The sequence below is a fragment of the Oncorhynchus keta genome, chromosome 36 (genome assembly GCF_023373465.1).
Source record: "Oncorhynchus keta strain PuntledgeMale-10-30-2019 chromosome 36, Oket_V2, whole genome shotgun sequence".
In the NCBI taxonomy this organism is placed as follows: Eukaryota; Metazoa; Chordata; class Actinopteri; order Salmoniformes; family Salmonidae; genus Oncorhynchus; species Oncorhynchus keta.
In genome coordinates this window covers 622,409-643,040 of record NC_068456.1, presented here as the reverse complement: position 1 = coordinate 643,040, position 20,632 = coordinate 622,409, and the positions used below count along the sequence as shown (strand labels likewise).

At 42.8% G+C, this 20,632-nt stretch overlaps 1 protein-coding gene across 7 annotated transcripts in view; it reads right to left on the bottom strand.

Annotated features, from left to right (window-relative positions):
* The window catches only part of LOC118369377 (fibroblast growth factor receptor 2-like), a 114,265-nt gene that overhangs the window by 51,581 nt on the left and 42,052 nt on the right, over positions 1–20,632 (bottom strand). For 4 of the 7 annotated variants that reach the window (XM_052498271.1, XM_052498276.1, XM_052498277.1 and 1 more), the window contains 5 exons: positions 16,746–16,869; positions 13,262–13,452; positions 11,623–11,767; positions 4,138–4,343; positions 2,994–3,136 (listed from right to left, as the gene is read on the bottom strand). In XM_052498271.1, coding sequence (XP_052354231.1) covers positions 2,994–3,136; positions 4,138–4,343; positions 11,623–11,767; positions 13,262–13,452; positions 16,746–16,869 — 809 coding nt within the window. Of the gene's footprint in view, positions 1–2,993; positions 3,137–4,137; positions 4,344–11,622; positions 11,768–12,674; positions 12,814–13,261; positions 13,453–16,745; positions 16,870–20,632 lie in introns of all 7 variants that reach the window. The other 3 variants (XM_052498274.1, XM_052498275.1, XM_052498273.1) reach the window with 3 other exon arrangements.

The window sequence follows — 20,632 nt, the reverse complement described above, 5'->3', positions numbered from 1 at the left end:
TCCATCATTCTTAAGTGGAAGAAGTTTGGAACCACCGAGGCTCTTCCTAGAGCTGGCCACCTGGCCAAACTGAGCAATCGGGGGAGGGCCTTGATGAGGGAGGTGACCAAGAACACAATGGTCACCCTGACAGAGCTCCAGAGTTCCTCTGTGGAGATGGGAGGACCTTCCAGAAGGATAACCATCTCTGCAGCTCTCCACCAATCAGGCCGTTATGGTAAAGTGACCAGATGGAAGCCACTCCTCAGTAAAAGGCACATGACAGCCCACTTGAAATATGCCAAAAGACACCTAAAGGACTCTGAGACCATGAGAAACAAGATTCTCTGGTCTGATGACACCAAGATTGAACTCCTTGGCCTGAATGCTAAGTGTCAAGTCTAGAGGAAACCTGGCACCATCCCTACTGTGACGGCCCTGAATTTTTCTGAACCGTCTCAGTGCTTCTCCTTCCAATAGGGCGCTTTCCCTTTAATTCCCAATTAAATAGCCAGCATCAGCTGCGCAAAAGTGGGGTTGTGATGGAGACGTGACTGAGGATGTGTTCAACCCTCAGTTCCCGAAGCTTCTCTATTCCGTTTGTTTTGTTGCCGTTAAACGTGTGTTTTGTAGCCTAAGAGAGTTTACCCAGGATCGGATCCACTCTTTGCGTCCGTGGACTACACCTCTCCGTTCTTCGTGGCCTTTCTCCGCTGGAGATCTATTGGCGGATTGGATTGTCTGACTGACCGACTGACTACCACCTTTTTGTATACGGTATTTCATTTGTTTTGATGTGAGGTATACTGTGATGATTTATGTAGTTAGTTGTAGTTGAGGACTTAGTAAGAGTTGATACGCTTTAAGTTCTGTGGTAAAATAATTGTTATATTGATGGTATGTTTAATACTGTGTTTACGCTACACTGAATGAACGGACAATGATTGCGTGACAAAGGTCACTTGAGTTCACTGAACTCCTTTACCGGGCTGGACTCTTTTTAGGCCCGAGGTACAGGACATTTCTGGAGGAACCAGAACTCATTGTGTTATATTATTATATGTGTGTGTAATCATTGATGTTGTTAATACAACCCACGCAAAAGAATATAGTTGTTTTTGAAGTTCTTTCCAATGTTTTAAGGGTTTATGAACAGTCTATTTCCATCCTGACTTTTACATAAGTCCTTTGTATTGGTGTAGACTTGACGGACCAGATGGGACTCATTCCCACCCAAACTAAAAGGAGAAACCAATGTTTTCTCTGGTAGGCACAACCTACCTGGCACCCCTATAAATAATAACCTCAAGTCAAAACCGTTACACTACGGTGAAGCATGGTGGTGGCAGCAAAATGTGTGAATCCATTTTTGAATAAGGCTGTAACGTAACAAAATGTTGAAACGGTCAAGGGGTCTGAATACTTTTCCGAATGCACTGCATGTGTAAGTGTTGTGTCCCTAAGGCTGACACTTTCCACTGAAGCTGACTGAGGCCATTAGTTCAACTCGTAGGGACTAACTGTTCTGGTATGAGGCAAAGCAAACAGTCACAGCACAAACAGACAGACTATAGCCATGACACACACCCTCGGGATGTGATACATGGAAACATTTTGTTAATGTTTAAACAGTAATGTTTTATCTGTTTTCCGTTAAAACAATGAGACAAATGCATAAAACTCCATGTGAATTCACAAACCAGACGGTCTCCATCGCGTTTCCCGAGAAGAGAAAATGTTATCATTTATGGTGTTGCTGCTCTTGCTTTTCAGCTCGCGTCTCTCGGTTTGATGCAGTCAAGACAGGTACTATGTATTCAGATGAGATGATAAATACCAAGCAATTAGTAAGTCTACCAGCGCGAGTCCACTTGGTTGCTATCTCTCTCCCCCTTCCTGCTCCCCTCGTCACTCACAGATGCACACCTCCCTCGCTCCCTGTTTGAGCTTCTCTTACCTTCCTGCATTACATCTCTGGTTAATAAACTAGCTAAAATAATAAAATGGATCCTCCTAATATTACAGCATTGTTGTTTGGGGTATTTGTTTGTTTTTGTATTTTCCCCTTTATGATGAGGACTTGTTAGTGGTAGTTTTGTGATAACTGCAACAACTAACATTGTTTTTATAGGCAAAAAAAAAAATGTACAATCCCAATTTTGTTTAAACTTTTTCAACACGGGGTCCTGATCATTAGGCTCAACATTTGAAAACATTTTGCAATGGAAAACAAAAATTAGGGTTGCATATTGGACAAGTCCAGGTTGTCCCTTCCTCTTTCAGTCCCTCATTCTTCAGTTTTGTGCCTAATGAACACTACCCTGGTACAGTGTAGTACTCAGAAACGACTCATTGTTCTTTATCACAGTCATAGCCATTACTCACTGGTTAATCATTACAGATAATAAACCATGTTCAATGGTGCTTAATGGTATATTACACCAGACAACAATAGTGCCTCATGTAACAGCCTACCGATACAATCAGTTAGCTAAATGTTTGCATAAGTTGCCATCATTATACCGTGAAGGGGGGTAAATCTGCTACTATAATGCATATAGTTAGGAGACAATTAAGTAAGGAGCAACTTTCACTTTAAATTGCGAAAACACTGCCTCATGCTCTTCCAAATGGGACCCTGCACTGAATTCATTTCTGGAGGTGTTTGAAGTTAGGTAGAAATACTGTCCATTCCAACTGAGCAAAAACCTCACTGAGTGCAGCTTACAACAGTATGCAGCCAGCCTTGGGCCTCACCGATTCTCAGAGAAATACCTGAGGGTAAAGCCACTGTAGGCCACATTCCAGGGGGTCTGTGAAGCAGTTAAGCAACACAAATTAACCAATGATTGAAAGACAAAATGACCTATGTTGCACGTATCAAGGCGTTGCGGGAGTTTGCCCGAGCGCCTGCTATGTAGGAAGCCTGAAATGCAGCCATACCGATGAGGTGCCACACCCTATACCCCCCCGCCCTCCCTATTCCTACTTCGGTTCCTGTCTCTGTCCCTCACCTGTCTCTGGAGAACTCCCAGCGTGGGTCCTCAGGGAGGTCATACTCTGGGATGGGGTCGTCGTGGCCAGCCGAGCTGCGTCGTGTGGTAATGCGGACCAACGGAGTGCTGGAGTTCATCGAGGAGCTGGAGTCATTTGACACCTGTAGGAGAAGGATTGGCTGATCACCTGTCTCGATACACGGGTCATATTAAAAAAACGGAGTGTAGGTGTGTGGTGTGTGTGTGTGTGTGTGTGTGTGTGCACGTGTCCCCAGAACTAAAGATCAAATGATACCGATATGGATTGTTATTGTGCAAATCAACATATTTTCCTTTCCATTTAAAAAAGAGTGAATTGTATGTCAGTAATCATTAGAGTTGAGCAACAACTCAGTGCTAGAGAGTACCGTTCAATCTGATGAATGTGTCCATTTATAATGCTGTTTTTCATTGTCCTCAGGGCTCCTATCTCCTTTCGTCCTAACCTTACCTTGACACAGGAACCACCCGTCTCTCGCAGGAATGTAATCCAACACTTTTTGTACCTCTTGGAGTTTGTGTTTTTCCCCTTGAGGGAAAAGCATCACTCACAGAGAAGTAGAAGAGCTAGAGCAGGAGCTAGAGGTGATGGATAACAGTGCTAACATGCTCAGACGCCATGCACTGTAGCTAGCTGTCTTTCAGTAGAGTTAACTGGGGTTTAGCACCTCAAGCAGTGCGATGTATTAGTTACAGTATTGTTATGAAAATCCACTTCCCATGAACAGCTACATTTCGTGGGCTCTCAAATTAGAGTAACAATAACCCAATTGAGTAAGATCTATGTCAGGAGTACAAATTTGGTGGAACCTTTTTTGTGTTTTCCGCTCTTGTTGGGTAAACTTTGGACTATTTTCTGTCATTTGCATATAAATCTGAGTATATAGGGCTTTTCACACTGCTATATCTGAAACCGAGCCGAGCCAAACCAAGCTGTGCTGAGCCGGCCTGGTTACACATCCACCATAGTAGCTGAAACCATGAAATTGTAATATCCTAGTCAGTAGAGTTTCGTCCGGGTCAGAACAACAGTGTGAAAACATAATTATGTATGAATGCATGTGTGTGTGGAGTTTGTGTTTCTACAGGTGTTAAAGGCCTTGGTAACCCCTTATCTACTTTCTGTTACCTGGCGGCGCAGAGGTATCTGCTTGCTGAGTTTGTGGACCGCTGGCTGGTTCCCAAAGTCAGGCTTCTTAGCCGTATTCCTCATTCGGCACACCACCACGATGACCACCATACAGGCGATCAAGAACACCCCGATGCAGTAGATGGCTATCTCCACGTAGTCAGGTGACATCAGACCCGTCACCATCTCGTCGTTACTGGCTGATTGGGGAGGGGAGAGGGTCAGGGAGGAATAAAAAAAAGAAGTGGAACGTAGAGGCACATGCTGACTCTTGACATATGTACACACACACTGAGAGACACACGGACACGTAAACAAACAGACACGGACACACGACATCTGATAGACGCCCATGTATAAACAGAACACACGCCATGGAAACAACATACACACACACACACACTCACACGTCATCGCTAGATAGACAAACAAAATGTAAATAATGACAAAGACGCACACGCAACATTTTTTTTTCTCTCCCTCCTCCTCCTCTTCATCAAACAACCATATACTTACTGCCCATCTAGGACGGACAGGAAATGGAATTGATCTGAGAAGAGGGGGTAAACCAGATCAAAGTGGGAAAACACAGTCTGTTGGAGAGTACATCTTGACTGAGCTCAAACAGTAGGCTGTACGTACTATGCGCCTACATTCAGGGCTACTTGACAACCACACATGCAGGATGCAGACACACATTCTCTTTCTCTCAAATACACACACACACACACACACACACACACACACACACACACACACACACACACACACACACACACACACACACACACACACACACACACACACACACACACACACACACACACACACACACACACACACACACACACACACACACACACACACACGCGCTTACTCTCGCTCTCTCCCTCTCTCTTTCACACACACACACACAGACACTCACTTCAGATGGCAAACAAGTGAGTGATGCCCTTTGTGGTTATATATGGCCTGAGCTTCCTGTCTGAAAGAAACGGGTCTGCGTCTGTCTCTGAGTGGCTATAGGACCACAGCCTGTTCCATAATGCATGCCGTCCACCCACAGCTACAAACAAGGCCCTTGTGATGTGCAGCCAGGGGAAATAATAACATGTTGGACATTTTCTCCTGTCAGCATTGTATCCCCTGGTCCAAAAATCACAGCAAACAGCCGCAACACAGACAGCAGGCAGCGCCATACAGGCGCCACCAGAGCAGATACTTGGAACTAGGGCAATAAATCAAAGATATTATTCCCCAAGGAATTAGTATTCGGCTGCCTGTGATAATTTGATTTTGTTTAGAGACAAAACATAGCTATTTTCTGCGAGAACATAAAGGCAGTGTTTTCAATAAGCACCGTCGGCTGTCAGCTAAACAGCCAATAACAGACATTGTCACCCGGCTACTTTTTCCACTTCATAAATTAACTAGGCTTCTTTTCATTTAAAAGTTTTAAAGTCACTAGTCAATAAAGTCCGTATATCTATCTCCAGCTGGAATGAACGCTATGCATATTCTAGTGATCTACTACCGTCAGTCACAAAGCGAGGGATGACAGGGAAACACTGCTGGTTTGTCAGTCTGCTGTGTGTCCCACGTCTTGGTATCCATGTTACTTTTGTGTGATGTGGTTGGCTGCAGTCTAATTTCTTTACACAGGGGGAGAGCGTGATGCTTCTTCATCGTCTCCTGCGAGTGAATTTACACCTCCCATAGTGCATTCGGGAAGTATTCAGAACCTTTTACTTTTTCCACATTTTGTTACAGTACGTTACAGCCTTATTCTAAAATTGATTTAATAGTTTCTTTTACCTAATCAATCTAAACACAATACCCCATAAAGACAAACCAAAAACTTTAGACATTTTTGCAAAATTACTACAAATAAAAAACTGATTTCACATCTACATAAGTATTCAGACCCTTTACTCAGTACTTTTTTGAAGCACCTTTGGCAGTGATTACAGCCATCCAAGTTTTCTTGGGTATGGCACTACAAGCTTGGCACACCTGTATTTGGGGAGTTTCTCCCATTCTTCTCTGCAGATCCTCTCAAGCTCTGTCAGATTGGATGGGGAGTGTCTCTGCACAGCTATCTTCAGGTCTCTCCAGAGATCGGGTTCAAGTCTGGGCTCTGGCTGGGCCACTCAAGGACATTCAGAGACTTGTCCTGAAGCCACTCCTGCGTTGTCTTGGCTGTGTGCTTAGGGTCACTGTCCTGTTGGAAGGTGAACCTATGCCCCAGTTTGAGGTATTTATCTTTCCCTCAATTCTTACTAGTCTCACAACCATGCTTCACCGCTTCACTTGGTTTCCTCCAGACGTGACGCTTGGCATTCAGGCTAAAGAGTTCAATCTTGGTTTCATCAGAGCAGAGAATCTTGTTTCTCATGGTCTGAGTGTCCTTTAGGTGCCTTTTGGCAAACTCCAAGCAGGCTTTTACTAAGGAGTGGCTTCCGTCTGGCCACTCTACCATAAAGGCCTGATTGGTGGAGTGCTGCAGGGATGGTTGTCCTTCTGGAAGGTTCTCCCATCTCCACAGAGGAACTCTTGGTCATCTCCCTGACCAAGGCTCTTCTCCCCAGATTGCTCAGTTTGTCCGGGCGGACAGCTTTAGGAAGAGGCTTGGTGGTTCCAAACTTCTTCCACTTAACAATGATGGAGGCCACTGTGTTCTTGGGGACCTTCTCCAGGTCTGTGCCTCTAAACAATCCTGTCTCTGAGTTCTACGGACAATTCCTTTGACCTCATGGCTTGGTTTTTGCTCTGACAGGCGCTGTCAACTGTGGGACCTTATAGACAGGTCGGTGCCTTTCCAAATCATGTCCAATCAATTGAATGTACCACAAGTGGCCTCCAATCAAGTTGTAGAAACATCAAGGATGATCAATCGAAACAGGATGCACCCGAGCTCAATTTCGAGTCTCTTGGCAAAGGGCCTAAATACTTATGTAAATAAAGATCATTCGTTTTTTTCTAAAAACCTGTTATCGCTTTGTCATTATGGGCTATTATGTGTAGATTCAAGAGCAAAATTATGTATTTAATCCATTTTAGAATAAGGCTGTAAAAAATGTGTAAGAAGTCAATGGGTCTGAATACATTCAGAATGCACTGTAAATGTAAAAAATAATGTTTTAACCATATATATATATATATATATTTCCTGACCTTTCTTTTATCTCTGATATAGGAGAGGCAAATATTGAAAATACTATTTTGGTATTTTGAGTCCTGTTCAGTGCAGAATTAGATACGTTCTCTTTTGGTGCAGTTTCCTCTCTCTAAAGCTTCTAAACACTATTATGATGTTTTGAATCCTGTCTAGGGTCTTGATGTTTTACTTTATTTTCTGTATTTAATCGTTTGCCATTTTATTCCATTTTGGAAGGCAATGTAAAGCACAGTGTTCAAACGAACAACACTAACTGGAGGTTAAACTGCAAAAATTGAGGATTCTGCACATGCCTTTTCAATTGACAATCACGAATGTGTGACTGGGTGCTGTCCTCTTTGAATGACGGTTTTGATATCCGTTCATGATCCATTACACCTCCTGGCACAACGAGTTTAATACTAACAAAGAAATATCCCTTTCCTTCTTCAAACATGCATACAACATTGTGTGAAAATAATAAAACCAAACCTTTTTGAATTACCCACAATCCTCTAAAAGCAGAGTCACATGGCATGATAGGAGATGCAAGGTTATTAAAACCAGACTTCCAATGAGTTAAACCACTCAATTTTCTCTCTCGTTGGTTATCCTCATGAAAAATAATTCCACATGAAGCTGAATGGGAGAATGCCAAGAGTGTGCGAAGCTGTCATCAAGGCCTTTGAAGAATGGCTCCTTTGAAGAATCTCAAATATGAAATATATTTTGATTTGTTTAACACTTTTTGCTTACTACATGATTCCATATGTGTTATTTCATAGTTGTGATGTCTTCACTATTATTACACAATGTAGAAAATAGTGAAAATAAATATAAAAACCCTTGAATGAGTAGGTGTTCTAAAACTTTTGACCAGTAGTGAAAGAGACACAGACACACACGAACTCGCGCCGACACAAAGAGACACATAGACATTTAAACACACACACCCACTCGCGCAGACACAGGGAGACACGCAGACATTTAAACACACACACACTATATCAAATACATTGAATACATTGAAGGGGAAAAAATGATATTCAAGAAAGTAAGTATTGAGGCTGTGGCTTTTTCTTTTCTTTTGTATTATCTCAAGGAGAAATAATAAAAAGGAAATACATGATTAGACCCAGGAAAGAAGCCATGAGGGAATTGGCATCCAATCTTAGGGCACTCATTAACACCGACAGACAGACAATATCATCAAGACAGACAGACACCCTGCTTTTATAAAACCATGCAGTCCGAGCCAAAATTTCCCAACTTTCCCCGAGAACCAGAAGAGAGAAAGAGATACGATGTGAAAAAGAGAAAGAAACGAGGGAGGAAGGGGAGGAGAGAGAGACAAAACCCCTCGAGTAAGGAGTATTCATAAAGTATTCAGACCCCTTGAATTGTCCCACACTTTTTCCACAATTATTTCGACCTCATGGCTTAGTTTTTGTTCTGATGTGCACTGTCAACTGTGGGACCTTATATAGACAGGTGTGTTCCTTTTCAAATCATGTCCAATCAATTGAATTTACCACAGCTGGACTCCAATTAAGTTTAAAATACATCTCAAGGATGATCAATGGAAACAGGATGTACTGGAGCTCAATTTCGAGTCTCATATCAAAGGGTCTGAATACCTCTTTTTAATATATTTGCTGAAACTTTTAAAAACCCGTTTTCTCTTCGTCATTATCGGGCATCGTGTGTAGATTGATGAGGGGAAAAATATGTGATACATTTTAGAATTGCACTGTATTTAAAAAATATATATTTTCCTTTATTATTTTCCCCTAACCCTACCATCCCTCCCCTAATTGGAATAAACTAATGAACAACAACCCTTAGGCTTCTACTTTCAACTTATACATACTATATACATTTTACAGTAGTTATCGTTTGTTTGATTTTGTCCCATCCTTCAGCTCCACTCAACACCTCCCATCTATCTCTGAACACCTTCCAGTTTTGATTTATATTTTCCATTATATTTTTAACTCTGTTGTGATGTTTCACAAAAGTTCTGAACCTTTCTATTCTCATAGATTCTACTGACTGTAAATTAAAGACAAAATTGTTTGCTAAGAGTATTATTATATTATTGCTCGACTGACCATAGCCGTGTTTGAATACCCATACTAACATTCTGTATACTACATACTTAATGAGTATATACTTCACACTATGTCCTATTAGTTCAATTTAGTTTACTGTAAACAAACGGTATCCTTTCAAGTTGAGCGTTCTAGCGCTTGTCTACCAGAATTTTATGCTGTTGCTATTCAACTTCTTACTATCTTGTTAGCATAACATATTGCTAGCTATATATTTTACGACTTCGGGTGTGTTGGTAAATTCAATCTGGAGTGCCAGAGTGCACTCACAGTGTGCTCGGGGCGTTAGTAAGTTTACATTTACATTTACATTTAAGTCATTTAACAGACGCTCTTATCCAGAGCGACTTACAAATTGGTGCATACACCTTATGACATCCAGTGGAGCATTTTAGAGCATTTTACAGAGCATTTTACTCTCGGAGCTTTCAGAGCAAGCACTGGATGCCAGTCAAGCACCCAAGCTAATTGGCAAACATTGGCTAGCTACTTCCAGACACAAATGAGAGAACACCTCACTCTTACCATTTTACTCGCCCTAGCAGAGCTTGTTAAGCTCTTTTCGTGTTATCCAGAGCATTGGTGGCTGGAATTAATACATTATGGCCTTTCTCTTGTAATCTGAATAAAGGGAAAAATAACATTCTTGAACATGGGGTGAGACATTCTTACTAATTTACGAGAGAACCCGTTCAGATTTAAGTATACCTTTTGTATGACTGAAGCCTTTAGTGAGAGGTCTAATGATTTTATATTAAATTAGTTCTGCCCCCGAATTAATATTCATATAAATAGGCCAGTTTAATTTTGTTTGGCTTCCGTTCCAAATTAAATGGAATATTTTTGCTCATATAATTAAAAACATAATTTGCCAGGTGTAGGCAATGCCATACGAAAATTAGTAAACTGAGATATGACTAAAGAGTTAAATCAGGTTGATTTTTCCACAAATAGACATATCATATCTATTTTTGACAACTTTCTATTAAAATGTATTGTAGCGAGATCATTTATTTAGTTTGGGATGTGAACACAGAGTATATTGCATTGTCAGACCATTTTATTGGTAACCTACACAGTAATGTAAAAGTTATGTTTTTTTTTTTGTGTGATCCAATACGTGGTGAGTTTAGAAAAGTATCTGGAAAAAGTCAAGGGGTCTGAATACTTTCTCGAATGCACTGTACTTGAGCCATTCGGGGAAGTCGTCTTTCGCTCTGGAGTTATAATAAGCCTTGAGCAAATGTCCCTCTATTAGGCCCCGAGCTATCAAAACGTTGCCAATCAAGATAACAGAATATATGGAATACATATTCCTGCTCTAGTATAGAGCCTTTTCCAGTACACGACACACTGACGTCACGTATAGATGTGTGCGACTCTTGGCAGCAGTTAGAAAGTAAATCACCATCTGCGCCCATTAAACATAACCTCGACTTGCGATGACGACATAAACATTATATGACGCAGGACATTCATACGAGCCTTCAAATCCAATTGTAATCAAAAAGTAGTGCGAAATGTACTCATAAGCAACATGTAAATAAGAACTCCCCCTTGTTCTGCCAACAACTTGCGCGCATCGCCCTCTGTGCAGCAATGTTAAACACAGAAAGGGGTCTAATTACACGGAGTTATATGTTGAGTTGTTGACTGTGTAAGCTCATCATAGTAGTCTGATATTTACATTTTTATTTGACCCGTTTTTCTCTCCAATTTTGTGGTATCCAATTGGTAGTTACAGTCTTGTCCCATCGCCGCAACTCCCGTACGGACTCAGGAGAGACGAAAGTCGAGAGCCGTGCGTCCCCTGAAACCAACCCAGCCAAGACGCACTGCATCTTGACACAATGCCCTTTTAACCCAGAAGCTAGCCTTACAATATGTTGGAAGAAACACCGTACACCTGGCGAACGTGTCAGCGTGCATGTGCCCGGCACGCCACAGAAGTCACTAGAGCGCAGGATCTTTAGTGGCACAGCTAGCACTGTGATGCAGTGCCTTAGACCTCTGCGCCCCACGGGAGCCCTATGATATTTTGTTATTTCGTTGAGTTAGGTTGTTTTCACTCCAGAGGGACTTTTCACTTCTCTGTTCGTCTTCCCATAGAAATTATCGAAATAACTTTATTGACTGAACATTGAACCATTAGTGGACAACATTGATAGAGAAAGGGGGGAAAGGGAGCGCAGTATAGTTGAGTGTATATACCTGGAAGCACCGTCAACCAAGCAGTATGATAGGAGATCCCAATAGAATTGCCCGCCAAGCACGTATACTCCCCAGCATCCTCGTAAGTGACATTGGGGAGGTAGAGGACTTCAATCTCCTTGTCCGTGGTGTTAACACCTGCGGTCTGGGAGAGGGAGAGGAGGAAGGGTGGAGGACGATGAAAAGGAGGAAAGGAAGAGAAAGGAAGGGGGGGTGGAGAATGGGACAGGAGGGGTGGAAGAAGAAGGAGGAAGACAAAGGGAGGGAGGATGCAGGAAAAGAAGGGAAGATGAAGGATTAGAGTAGAGGATGGATATTTGAGGATCGAGGGGGTTGAAATGGAAGAAAGTAAGATAAAGGGAAAGGAGTCGGAGTAAGAATAGAGGGGAGGGAAGAAGAGAGCAGGAGGAAGCAGATGTAACAATTAAATCCACAACACCAGGAGAGAGGAGAAGCTGGATGGTGTCCATCACTGGGAGGAGAACTGGTGACCCATATATAGAGATAGAGAGTAGATGGGAGGAGCTTTCAAAACAAACAAGAAGAGCACCTCGTACCACAGGGAAAAATAGGAAACACAATACACAAAAACACTGTAAAAAAAATCCCTTCACCCACAACACCAGAGCCCAATAGTAAGTCCACACCAGGCCTGTGTATGCATAGTGCACACAACCACAGAAGGAGAATATATGGAGATCACCCCACTGCAGCACCCAACACTAGCCTGTACAATGACACATCACACCTTTCAACTGAGAGAGCGAGAGCGAGCGAGAGAGATGAGGCACGTGATGGACATGGCAGGTTAGTGCATGGGCGTGCAGGTCCAGTGGGCATTTCCATGGCTGTACAGTCACAGTCAGACACAGCACAGTAGAGCAGCTGGGAGTAAAACAGTAGAACACTGGGAGAGAGTAGGTCAGTCCACACCCCAACAGGAACCAAGACCAGCACACCACCAAACCATACTGAACCGGGTCAGTAACAGGCCCAAAGAGACCATAAGGGAGGGGGTCAACAGAGGTCAAGGGTCAGGCGTCAGTGGTTACCTGGGATGACGGTCAGCCAGCCCGACTGGTTGACCGCCCCTATATAATTGGAGACTTTACAGGTATACTCTCCGGCATCCTCCTCGGTCACGTTGGTGAGTGTGAGCACCTCCACGTCCGAGCTATTGATGCCCGAGCGCTGGAGTGTGTGAGCCACACATACAAAAACACGCATGTGCACACACACACACGGCAGCAAGGGGATAAAACACAGAAAAGCCTGTTAACTGTCACATCTGCAATCTAAGTGCAGGGAGAGGAGAGTAAAGGAGCCGCCACCCAGACAGGAACACAGCTAGAGTGCTCCAGTAGTATAGTATAGAAGGACAATTAGTATTTATTACTCTTCGTAAAGGGGGAAAATGTAGTTTTCTTTCAGTTTCACTCTCTTATAGGAAGAGAAATTGGACACTAACAAAAAGCTTTTACAAATGGCAAAAAGGTAACCTGAAAACATAATCATTATTAGCCTACACTTTGAAGAAAAAAAAATATTTATAGGAATATGTCACAGGAAGGAGGAGCCAGCAATTTTCACCGCTCAAGTCAGAACAGCCAATGAGGGGCCATGGAGGGCTGGAAAGTACCTTTAGGACGCGGACGTAGGAGTGTCCGTCTGGGCCAGTGCGACTACCATTCTTTTGGATGTGCTGCAGCCACTGAATGTGGGGCTGAGCGTCGCTGTACACCTTACACACGAAGCGTGCGTCTTCCCCCACTTGCACACTGGTGTTGGCTGGCAGCCCTGCTTGGAGAATGGGCCGATGGGGGGACCGTTCTAAGATGGACAGAGAAAAGGGGAAGATGTATTATGATGAGTTATGTTAGTTTGTGCATTGAGACTTCTCCATGGCCATTTCAAACTCCAACCTTGCTCTGTGCACCCTTAAGGAATAGACAGGTTCGTATTACTAATGTCAATGAAAGTCAACTGATCAACTAAGCTCGATCACCACTGGGTACCTTGAGACTAAGCATTAAGACACAGACACTTTATGTGTAAGGAACTGAAAACGAGCACAGAATACTAGCCAAAAGCCTGATGCAAAAAACTGTTCTTACTATATGCTTGTGTTTTTTAAGTTTTGAGGCTGTGAAGGGGGCCTGGTCTGGATGTTAAGGGGAACAGTGGACATGTGTGAATATTCCACAACCGGGAGACAAGCAGAGTCATGACAAGAGAACTGCCTGTCTCTTATCACCACACCACTTAGATCATTCACACAAAACAAAGAGGAGTTATCTCTACTGATAAGGACGAAACACACCTGTAGTAGGAGTTGAATCTAAAAACTCACTTCAGTCACTTTCTGAGCAGATGCTATTTCAAAATGCATTTTATTGCAAAATGTTGGCAACTTTGGCAACTATTTGAAGTACTGTAAGTAAACATTAGCAGACACTGTGCCCTGGTAAGGGTTAAATTATACAGCCACGTTCCGACTCAAATATGCACCAGTCTTGGAGAAACACCTTCATTTTCCTTCACTAAAAACGATCTGCATTTTGCAAGCAAACATTTGGCCTGCAAATCCAAACAGAGCAAGACCTGCCAAACAATGCCCCCTTTCACACCCTACCACTGCCTCCCCTTCACTACCCTGCACAACACCCCCCCCCCCCAACCCAGGGCACTGGATGGGTTAAAGAAGGAGGGCTTTTAGGTGGGGAGAGGTGACAGAGAAAGGAGAGGAGGGGGAAGGGGTGGGAAAATAATAAGAGTGAATAAATGGAGCTTAACAGATGGAGATTGAAAAGAGAAAGCGAGAGGGGTGAAGAGAATGAATAAGAAAAGGAAGGTAGAGAGAATACCCACTGGGCACACACTGGTTGAATCAACGTTGTTGATTTCAATGAAATTGAACCAACGTGGAATAGATATTGACGTCTGTGCCCAGTGGCTACTTCCATGTATGTCTGTCTGTCTGTCTGTCTGTCTGTCTGTCTGTCTGTCTGTCTGTCTGTCTGTCTGTCTGTCTGTCAGATGATTCCCACCCCTCCCTTGTCTCTATCTCTTTTTCCCTCCTCCCTACGCATTCCTTTGGCTTAGCGTGCTTATTGTCCCCGCCCCTCCTCCTTCCATCCCTCTCGCTCACATGCACACCTCTCTCACAGTCTCTCAATCACTCTCTCTCTGTCTCTCACACACACCAACACACACACACATATTAACATGGAGAGAATGAGGTACCCTACACCACAAACAGATGCAAACACCTTACTCCCTCTCTGTGCCCACTTCTCCCTTTACACATAAACAACTCAGTAGCATGATAGCTAGCAAGCTGTCCAATACAATATATTTCTCTACAGCTAGTCAAGACAACACAAAATTATATTTATTTGATTATTTGATCAAATGACCAAATCACCCTCTAGGGGCCTCATGGGTGGAACATTATTAACATTTTTCATAATTTCACAAACATTCTTATTTTTAAACCACCGAAAATCCAGTGTTTTTATGTCAAACTGTTTTGTTATACTTCAGTCTTCTATGATGTATATAAAGTGTAATATTGGGATGCAAACTCAAAATTGAATACATTTCAACTCTATATCTGACATGGTAGTGGTGTCTTTTTCTAAAGACTATAGCCATATGTGTGAGGTGTGTACTTTGGTTTCAAAATAGATTTGTTTAAGACTACCAAGAAACACTCTGCGTGAACCTGATTCAGCCCACTGCAGTAAAAGGTTAACAACCGTCAAACATCAGTCAGTAAATCATAATAATTATTTTGACTACTAATTAAAATAAGTACATCTTCACACATTCAAATACACAAACACACATAAATCTACAATGCATCTAGTTGTGCCACAGCTTATGCTCAGAAAACTTTTCAGAGAATTCTTAGATCCTCTTTTAGGTGTGTTACAGAAAAAAGTGTTGTTAAAAGAAAGGTGTTGGGGGTAGAGGCTAAAAGAAGACTCGCTTCGGTCAAGTCCTGTGGAGCCTGACCGGGTTCATCATGTAGTCGTCGTGGTGGCTGCTTAGCGCTGCTACGTTTGAATTATAGCCAGTCTGCTCTCGGACCACACTGTGGCTCTAGTGCTTCTGTGAAACGTACAGTATGTTCGTGACTTGAGTGTTTCTGTGAAATATACGCTTGTTTGCATGTATAGTATGTGTCGGGTGTAGGTCTCTCCATAACTGCATGCATAGCATGGTGACTATGACACACACACACACACACACACACACACACACACACACACACACACACACACACACACACACACACACACACACACACACACACACTCTTGCTTGCTCCAAAGGTCAGCGTAAAGGGGTTGAGTGAGTTGGGTTTGAACTTGCTGTGCCCCCTTGTAATACTGATAACCGATTGGTTCTGTTTGCCCCCAGAGAGAAGCACAGCAGCATGCCACTCCCACTGTCCCTCTCCAGCTCCTCTGACGGTCACATCCCTGGTCCTTATGTCCACTTGACAGTTGCCCCGAACCGTACTGTCTTGGCTTGGATATTGCCTTTCCGGGTAAAAAAAAAAGTTCCAGTAAATGTGGTTGATTCGTAACCAGGAAATCCCAGTTTAGTTCGACTTGGTTTGGTGTGAATCAGGCTATTGTGACCAAGGAGCAATGACCAGGGCCCTGCCTACATACAGTACATGCATCAGTACTGCCCTTAGAAACAGACCTGGCACACCTAGGTAGCATTCCTTCTCTGCACCTGCATAGAGTATAGTAGCGTGCACCTGGGGGATCAAACAGCCAGCATTAACCCCCCCGCTCCATCAGAACCCCTAATGCTGGCCCAAACAGATAACGTTTAGGTAGGGGTGGCAGGTAGTCTTGAGGTTAGCTCATTTGGCCAGTAACCAAAAGGTTCGAATCCCAGAGCCAACAGGATGAAAAATATAGCTGACCCTGGGTCTGATATAGCTGACCCTGGCTCTGATATAGCTGACCCTGGCTCTGATATAGCTGACCCTGGCTCTGACACCAACACCCCACGGGTGTCTTGCAGATAATATTATTAACCCCCAATCCCTCCATCCCCTCATCCCTACCTCCATCCCAGGGCAAGCCCAGTACAGTACTCACCCACTACATCCAGGGTGTAGGTGTGATTGATGGCGCCGTATGCGTTCTCCACCAGGCAAGTGTAGTTGCCCTTGTCTGACGGCACCACACTCTCCATAATCAGGGTCCAGTGCTGGTGACGCACCTGAGAGGGAAAACAATGCATGGGATGGAAGGATGCAGACCAAAATAGACAATTGTAGAGTACTATATAAGATTGAGAGAGAGTGAGGAGGCACGGTGAGTGACGGGCGGTCAGGTTTGTTCTCACTAGTGCATCATGGTGAAAAACAATATTACGGGTGGTGACAGACTGATCCAAAGGTGAGCTTCTACACCTTACCAAGGAAGTTCACTGTTTTGCTTGGACTGTGGAATGGAAAGCTCCTAAAGCTACCACTTACCCTTCTACTTCTTAGAACAGTGGTTCCCAAATGTTTAACTCTTAGGCCCCCTCCCATCATTTTGACTCGCGGCCCCGTACCCGCCTCGTCTATTTCTATGAGCACAAGCACTGTCGATGACACAAACTGTTCACACCCCTCTTGTTGGCGGAGAGGACATTGAGCAGATCTAAAAGCTTATTTCCTACAATTCTATACATTTTGCCATGTCTTATGTGTGTTCATGTGATATCTGAGTGACAAACAATACAACAAAATCAGTTGGGCTAGTTGGGCTACTGGAACTTGGGCTAGTTGGGCTAGTTGGGCTAGTGGAACTTGGGCTAGTTGATATGGACAATTCCATATCCAAAAAGTTCTAAATAGCACTCTAAGGTATGCAATGACTGACGAGAGGAAAACTGATTATACACTACCCAATTTCGAAATTCTACTATTACAATTTTCAAAAGAAAGTTGAAGGCCCGACTGAGTCCCCCCCCCATTAAAAAAAAAAAAAAAACCTTGGTAAAGGTTTTATAATAAGTTTGGGAACCACTGCCTTAGAAAACACCAAAGATCCCAAATATTTGACTTTTTACTACATATAGAAAATCAAACAGTCGTGACACTTGCACTGTACATTCTGTTTTGTATATTAAGGCCCTTGTTTTCTCTGTTAACAATCAACTGGTACTGTATAAACCCACATGTGGTCATTTGGTCATTGTGGCTGTGGCCTGCACTGGTGACTACACACAGACAAGCAAGGATCTCAGCCCCGTTCACTGACCATGGTCCTCTATTGTAGCAGGGGCCAGTCAAGTGTGATGTGTATGTGTGTTTACTGAAGTGTCACTGAAGACACTATGTCGTGGGGACAGGGAGTTCTGCTGAATACTGTATTAACAAGTGGTGTTCCACGGTATACCAACCCCCCCGCCGCCCCCTCCCCTCAAGAATTTACTAGAATCTTTGTTACATCCGGTACTTCTGTCAAATGTATTTCACGTGATTGAGAGGATCAAGTCTGTCTATTGGCACAGCCCCTTTATAGTATGAAGAGCAAAGTGCCTGCTCCACTTACTCGTTCATTGTTAGAGCTGTCTGAACTGCATTGTTAGCTCCCCACTGATGCTGCACAGAAGTAGAAGTTAACAGACTTCAATAATGCAACACAGCACGTAGAAATGTTCTAACTGTTCGTTACTGTTTGCAAAACAATTTCCATACAGACTAGAACACTTTTACAACGCAAGACAATACTGGTAGCTTCCAGCTTTGTAGGCCAACTTTCTTCGCTAGCCTCACATCAAATCGCATAAAATTGTATTTGTCACATGCGCCGAATACAACAAACTTTACTGTGAAATGTTTACTTACAACCCCCCAAAGAGACAATATAAATAAATAAAAGGAAATAGTAACACTATAAAATAACAGTAATGAGGCTATATACAAGGAATACCAGTACCGAGTCAGGGGCACAAGGTAGTTGAGGTAATATGTACAGTACATGTACCTAGGGGTAAAAGTGACTAGGCAATCAGGATAGGATGCCAAGCAGTTGCCATACCAAGCGGTGATGCAGCCAGTCAAGTTGCTCTCAATGGTGCAGCTGTAGAATGGGATGATGGTGTTGATGTGAGCCATGACCACCCTTTCAAAGCATGGCTACAGATGTGAGTTCTATGGGGCAATAGTCATTTAGACTGGTTACCTTGGTGTTCTTGGGCACAGGGACTATGGAGGTCTGCTTGAAACAAGTAGGTATTACAGACTGGGTCAGGGAGAGGTTGAAAATGTCAGTGAAGACACTTGCCAGCTGGTCAGTGCATGCTCTGAGTACGAGGCCTGGCAATTCATCAAGCCCTGCGGCCTTGGGAATGTTAACCTGTTTAAAGGTCTTTATTGGCTACAGAGAGCGCAATCACCTGTATTGTAAATAGACATAGGATACATCTTGTTTTACTCAGTTTATCAATAGAGATTTACCATTCAATTAAGTGATTACCATTATGTTGTTTTGTAGCTGATAAAAACAAAGTAAAATTGATTGTATAATTGATTAATGAATGCATACATGGCTGGATCAAGTGCCATTCTTTGGCTAATATGCATTATTTTTTGTTGTTGTGGTATCGTTTTGATATGAAGTATCGTGATGGTATCAAGTATTGTGATACTAAACCTGGTGTCGGTGTCAAAGTCATTCTGGTATCGTGACACCACTATTCACTAGAATTAAAGTCAAGGGGAATCATATTAGCTAGCTTGTGGCTACGTCAACATATTCTCAGGAAATTCCCATGAAGAGATGGCTGTGTTTTCTCGTAAACGATCACCCACGAACTACTTTGTTCCTTCCCTATCACATCCAAGCACACTGGATAACTTACAAATGAATCTATCACTGTAAAGTGTGATGTGAGTTTTGATTCGATTTTGATCAAATGCAGTTCATTTAGGGCAATTAGAATTGGATGATTCCCCAATCTTGTTCAGCTGAAGTATCTACATATATTTGAGGCTATTGTGAAGCTTGTAAAAAGCGAAAGAAGGGTTCTCTCTGACCCAAACACAAATGTTGAACTCCAACCCAAATAGTCTATGACAGATGGGAGGAATTCAGGTTTTTCAGACAAAATGTAGCTCTTAACATCCATTTAATGCTGAGAGGAAATAAAACATCACTGGCCAGGGCCCGGTTTCTCAAAAGTATCTTAAGGCAAAGTTCATCGTTAGAACCTTCGTAGGAGCATCATTACATCTCCGAGCTGTTTCCAAAACCGTTGTTATTTAACGCTGCACTTGAAAATGCTCGTCATCTAACGCCAGCCTCTTGTAGCGCAGCTAAGTGTGTCGTTAGATGCTTTTTTTTGCCCTCTCGTGTCACTTTATACACAGAATATCTCTACTAAACATAGAATCTCATGGTTTACCCATCTCTCTGTGACCGCTGACAACTTCAGAATAAAGTTGATTACAAATACAAAGTTGCCAATGTCTTTGCAATTGATACAAACAAGCAACGTGCGAAAAATATTCTTCAAATGACTGAATTAAAATATGACTGAATTAAAATATAAATACAATAGGCTATAGGCCTATTTTAATCATATTGAAATAAATGTAATGTTCAATAAACGCAGTTATATTTTGATACCGTCTGTAATTTGTCTCAATATATTTAATGGTGTAGCTTAACATGCACAATTTTTCGGGGGGGTAAGAATTAGAATAAGCTGGTAATATGTCTCTCGGAGCTGATTCGTCATCAGAAGTGTGTTTAGGTAAGATATGAATTGAGAAAGCTGATACAAGAACAGCACTAACTTTCTTCCGATCTGTATCGACACATGCTCCAACAACGCACTTAGCATGGTGTTTTGGGAATGCATGTTACATCTTTGGCCGTTGTGGGAAAGATGCATTGTTAAAACATTCGTAAGCCAAAGTTCCATTGCTGTCAGTAAACCGGGCCCAGTTTGACTTTCCCTGTTTCCCATTACATGTGGCCTCAGG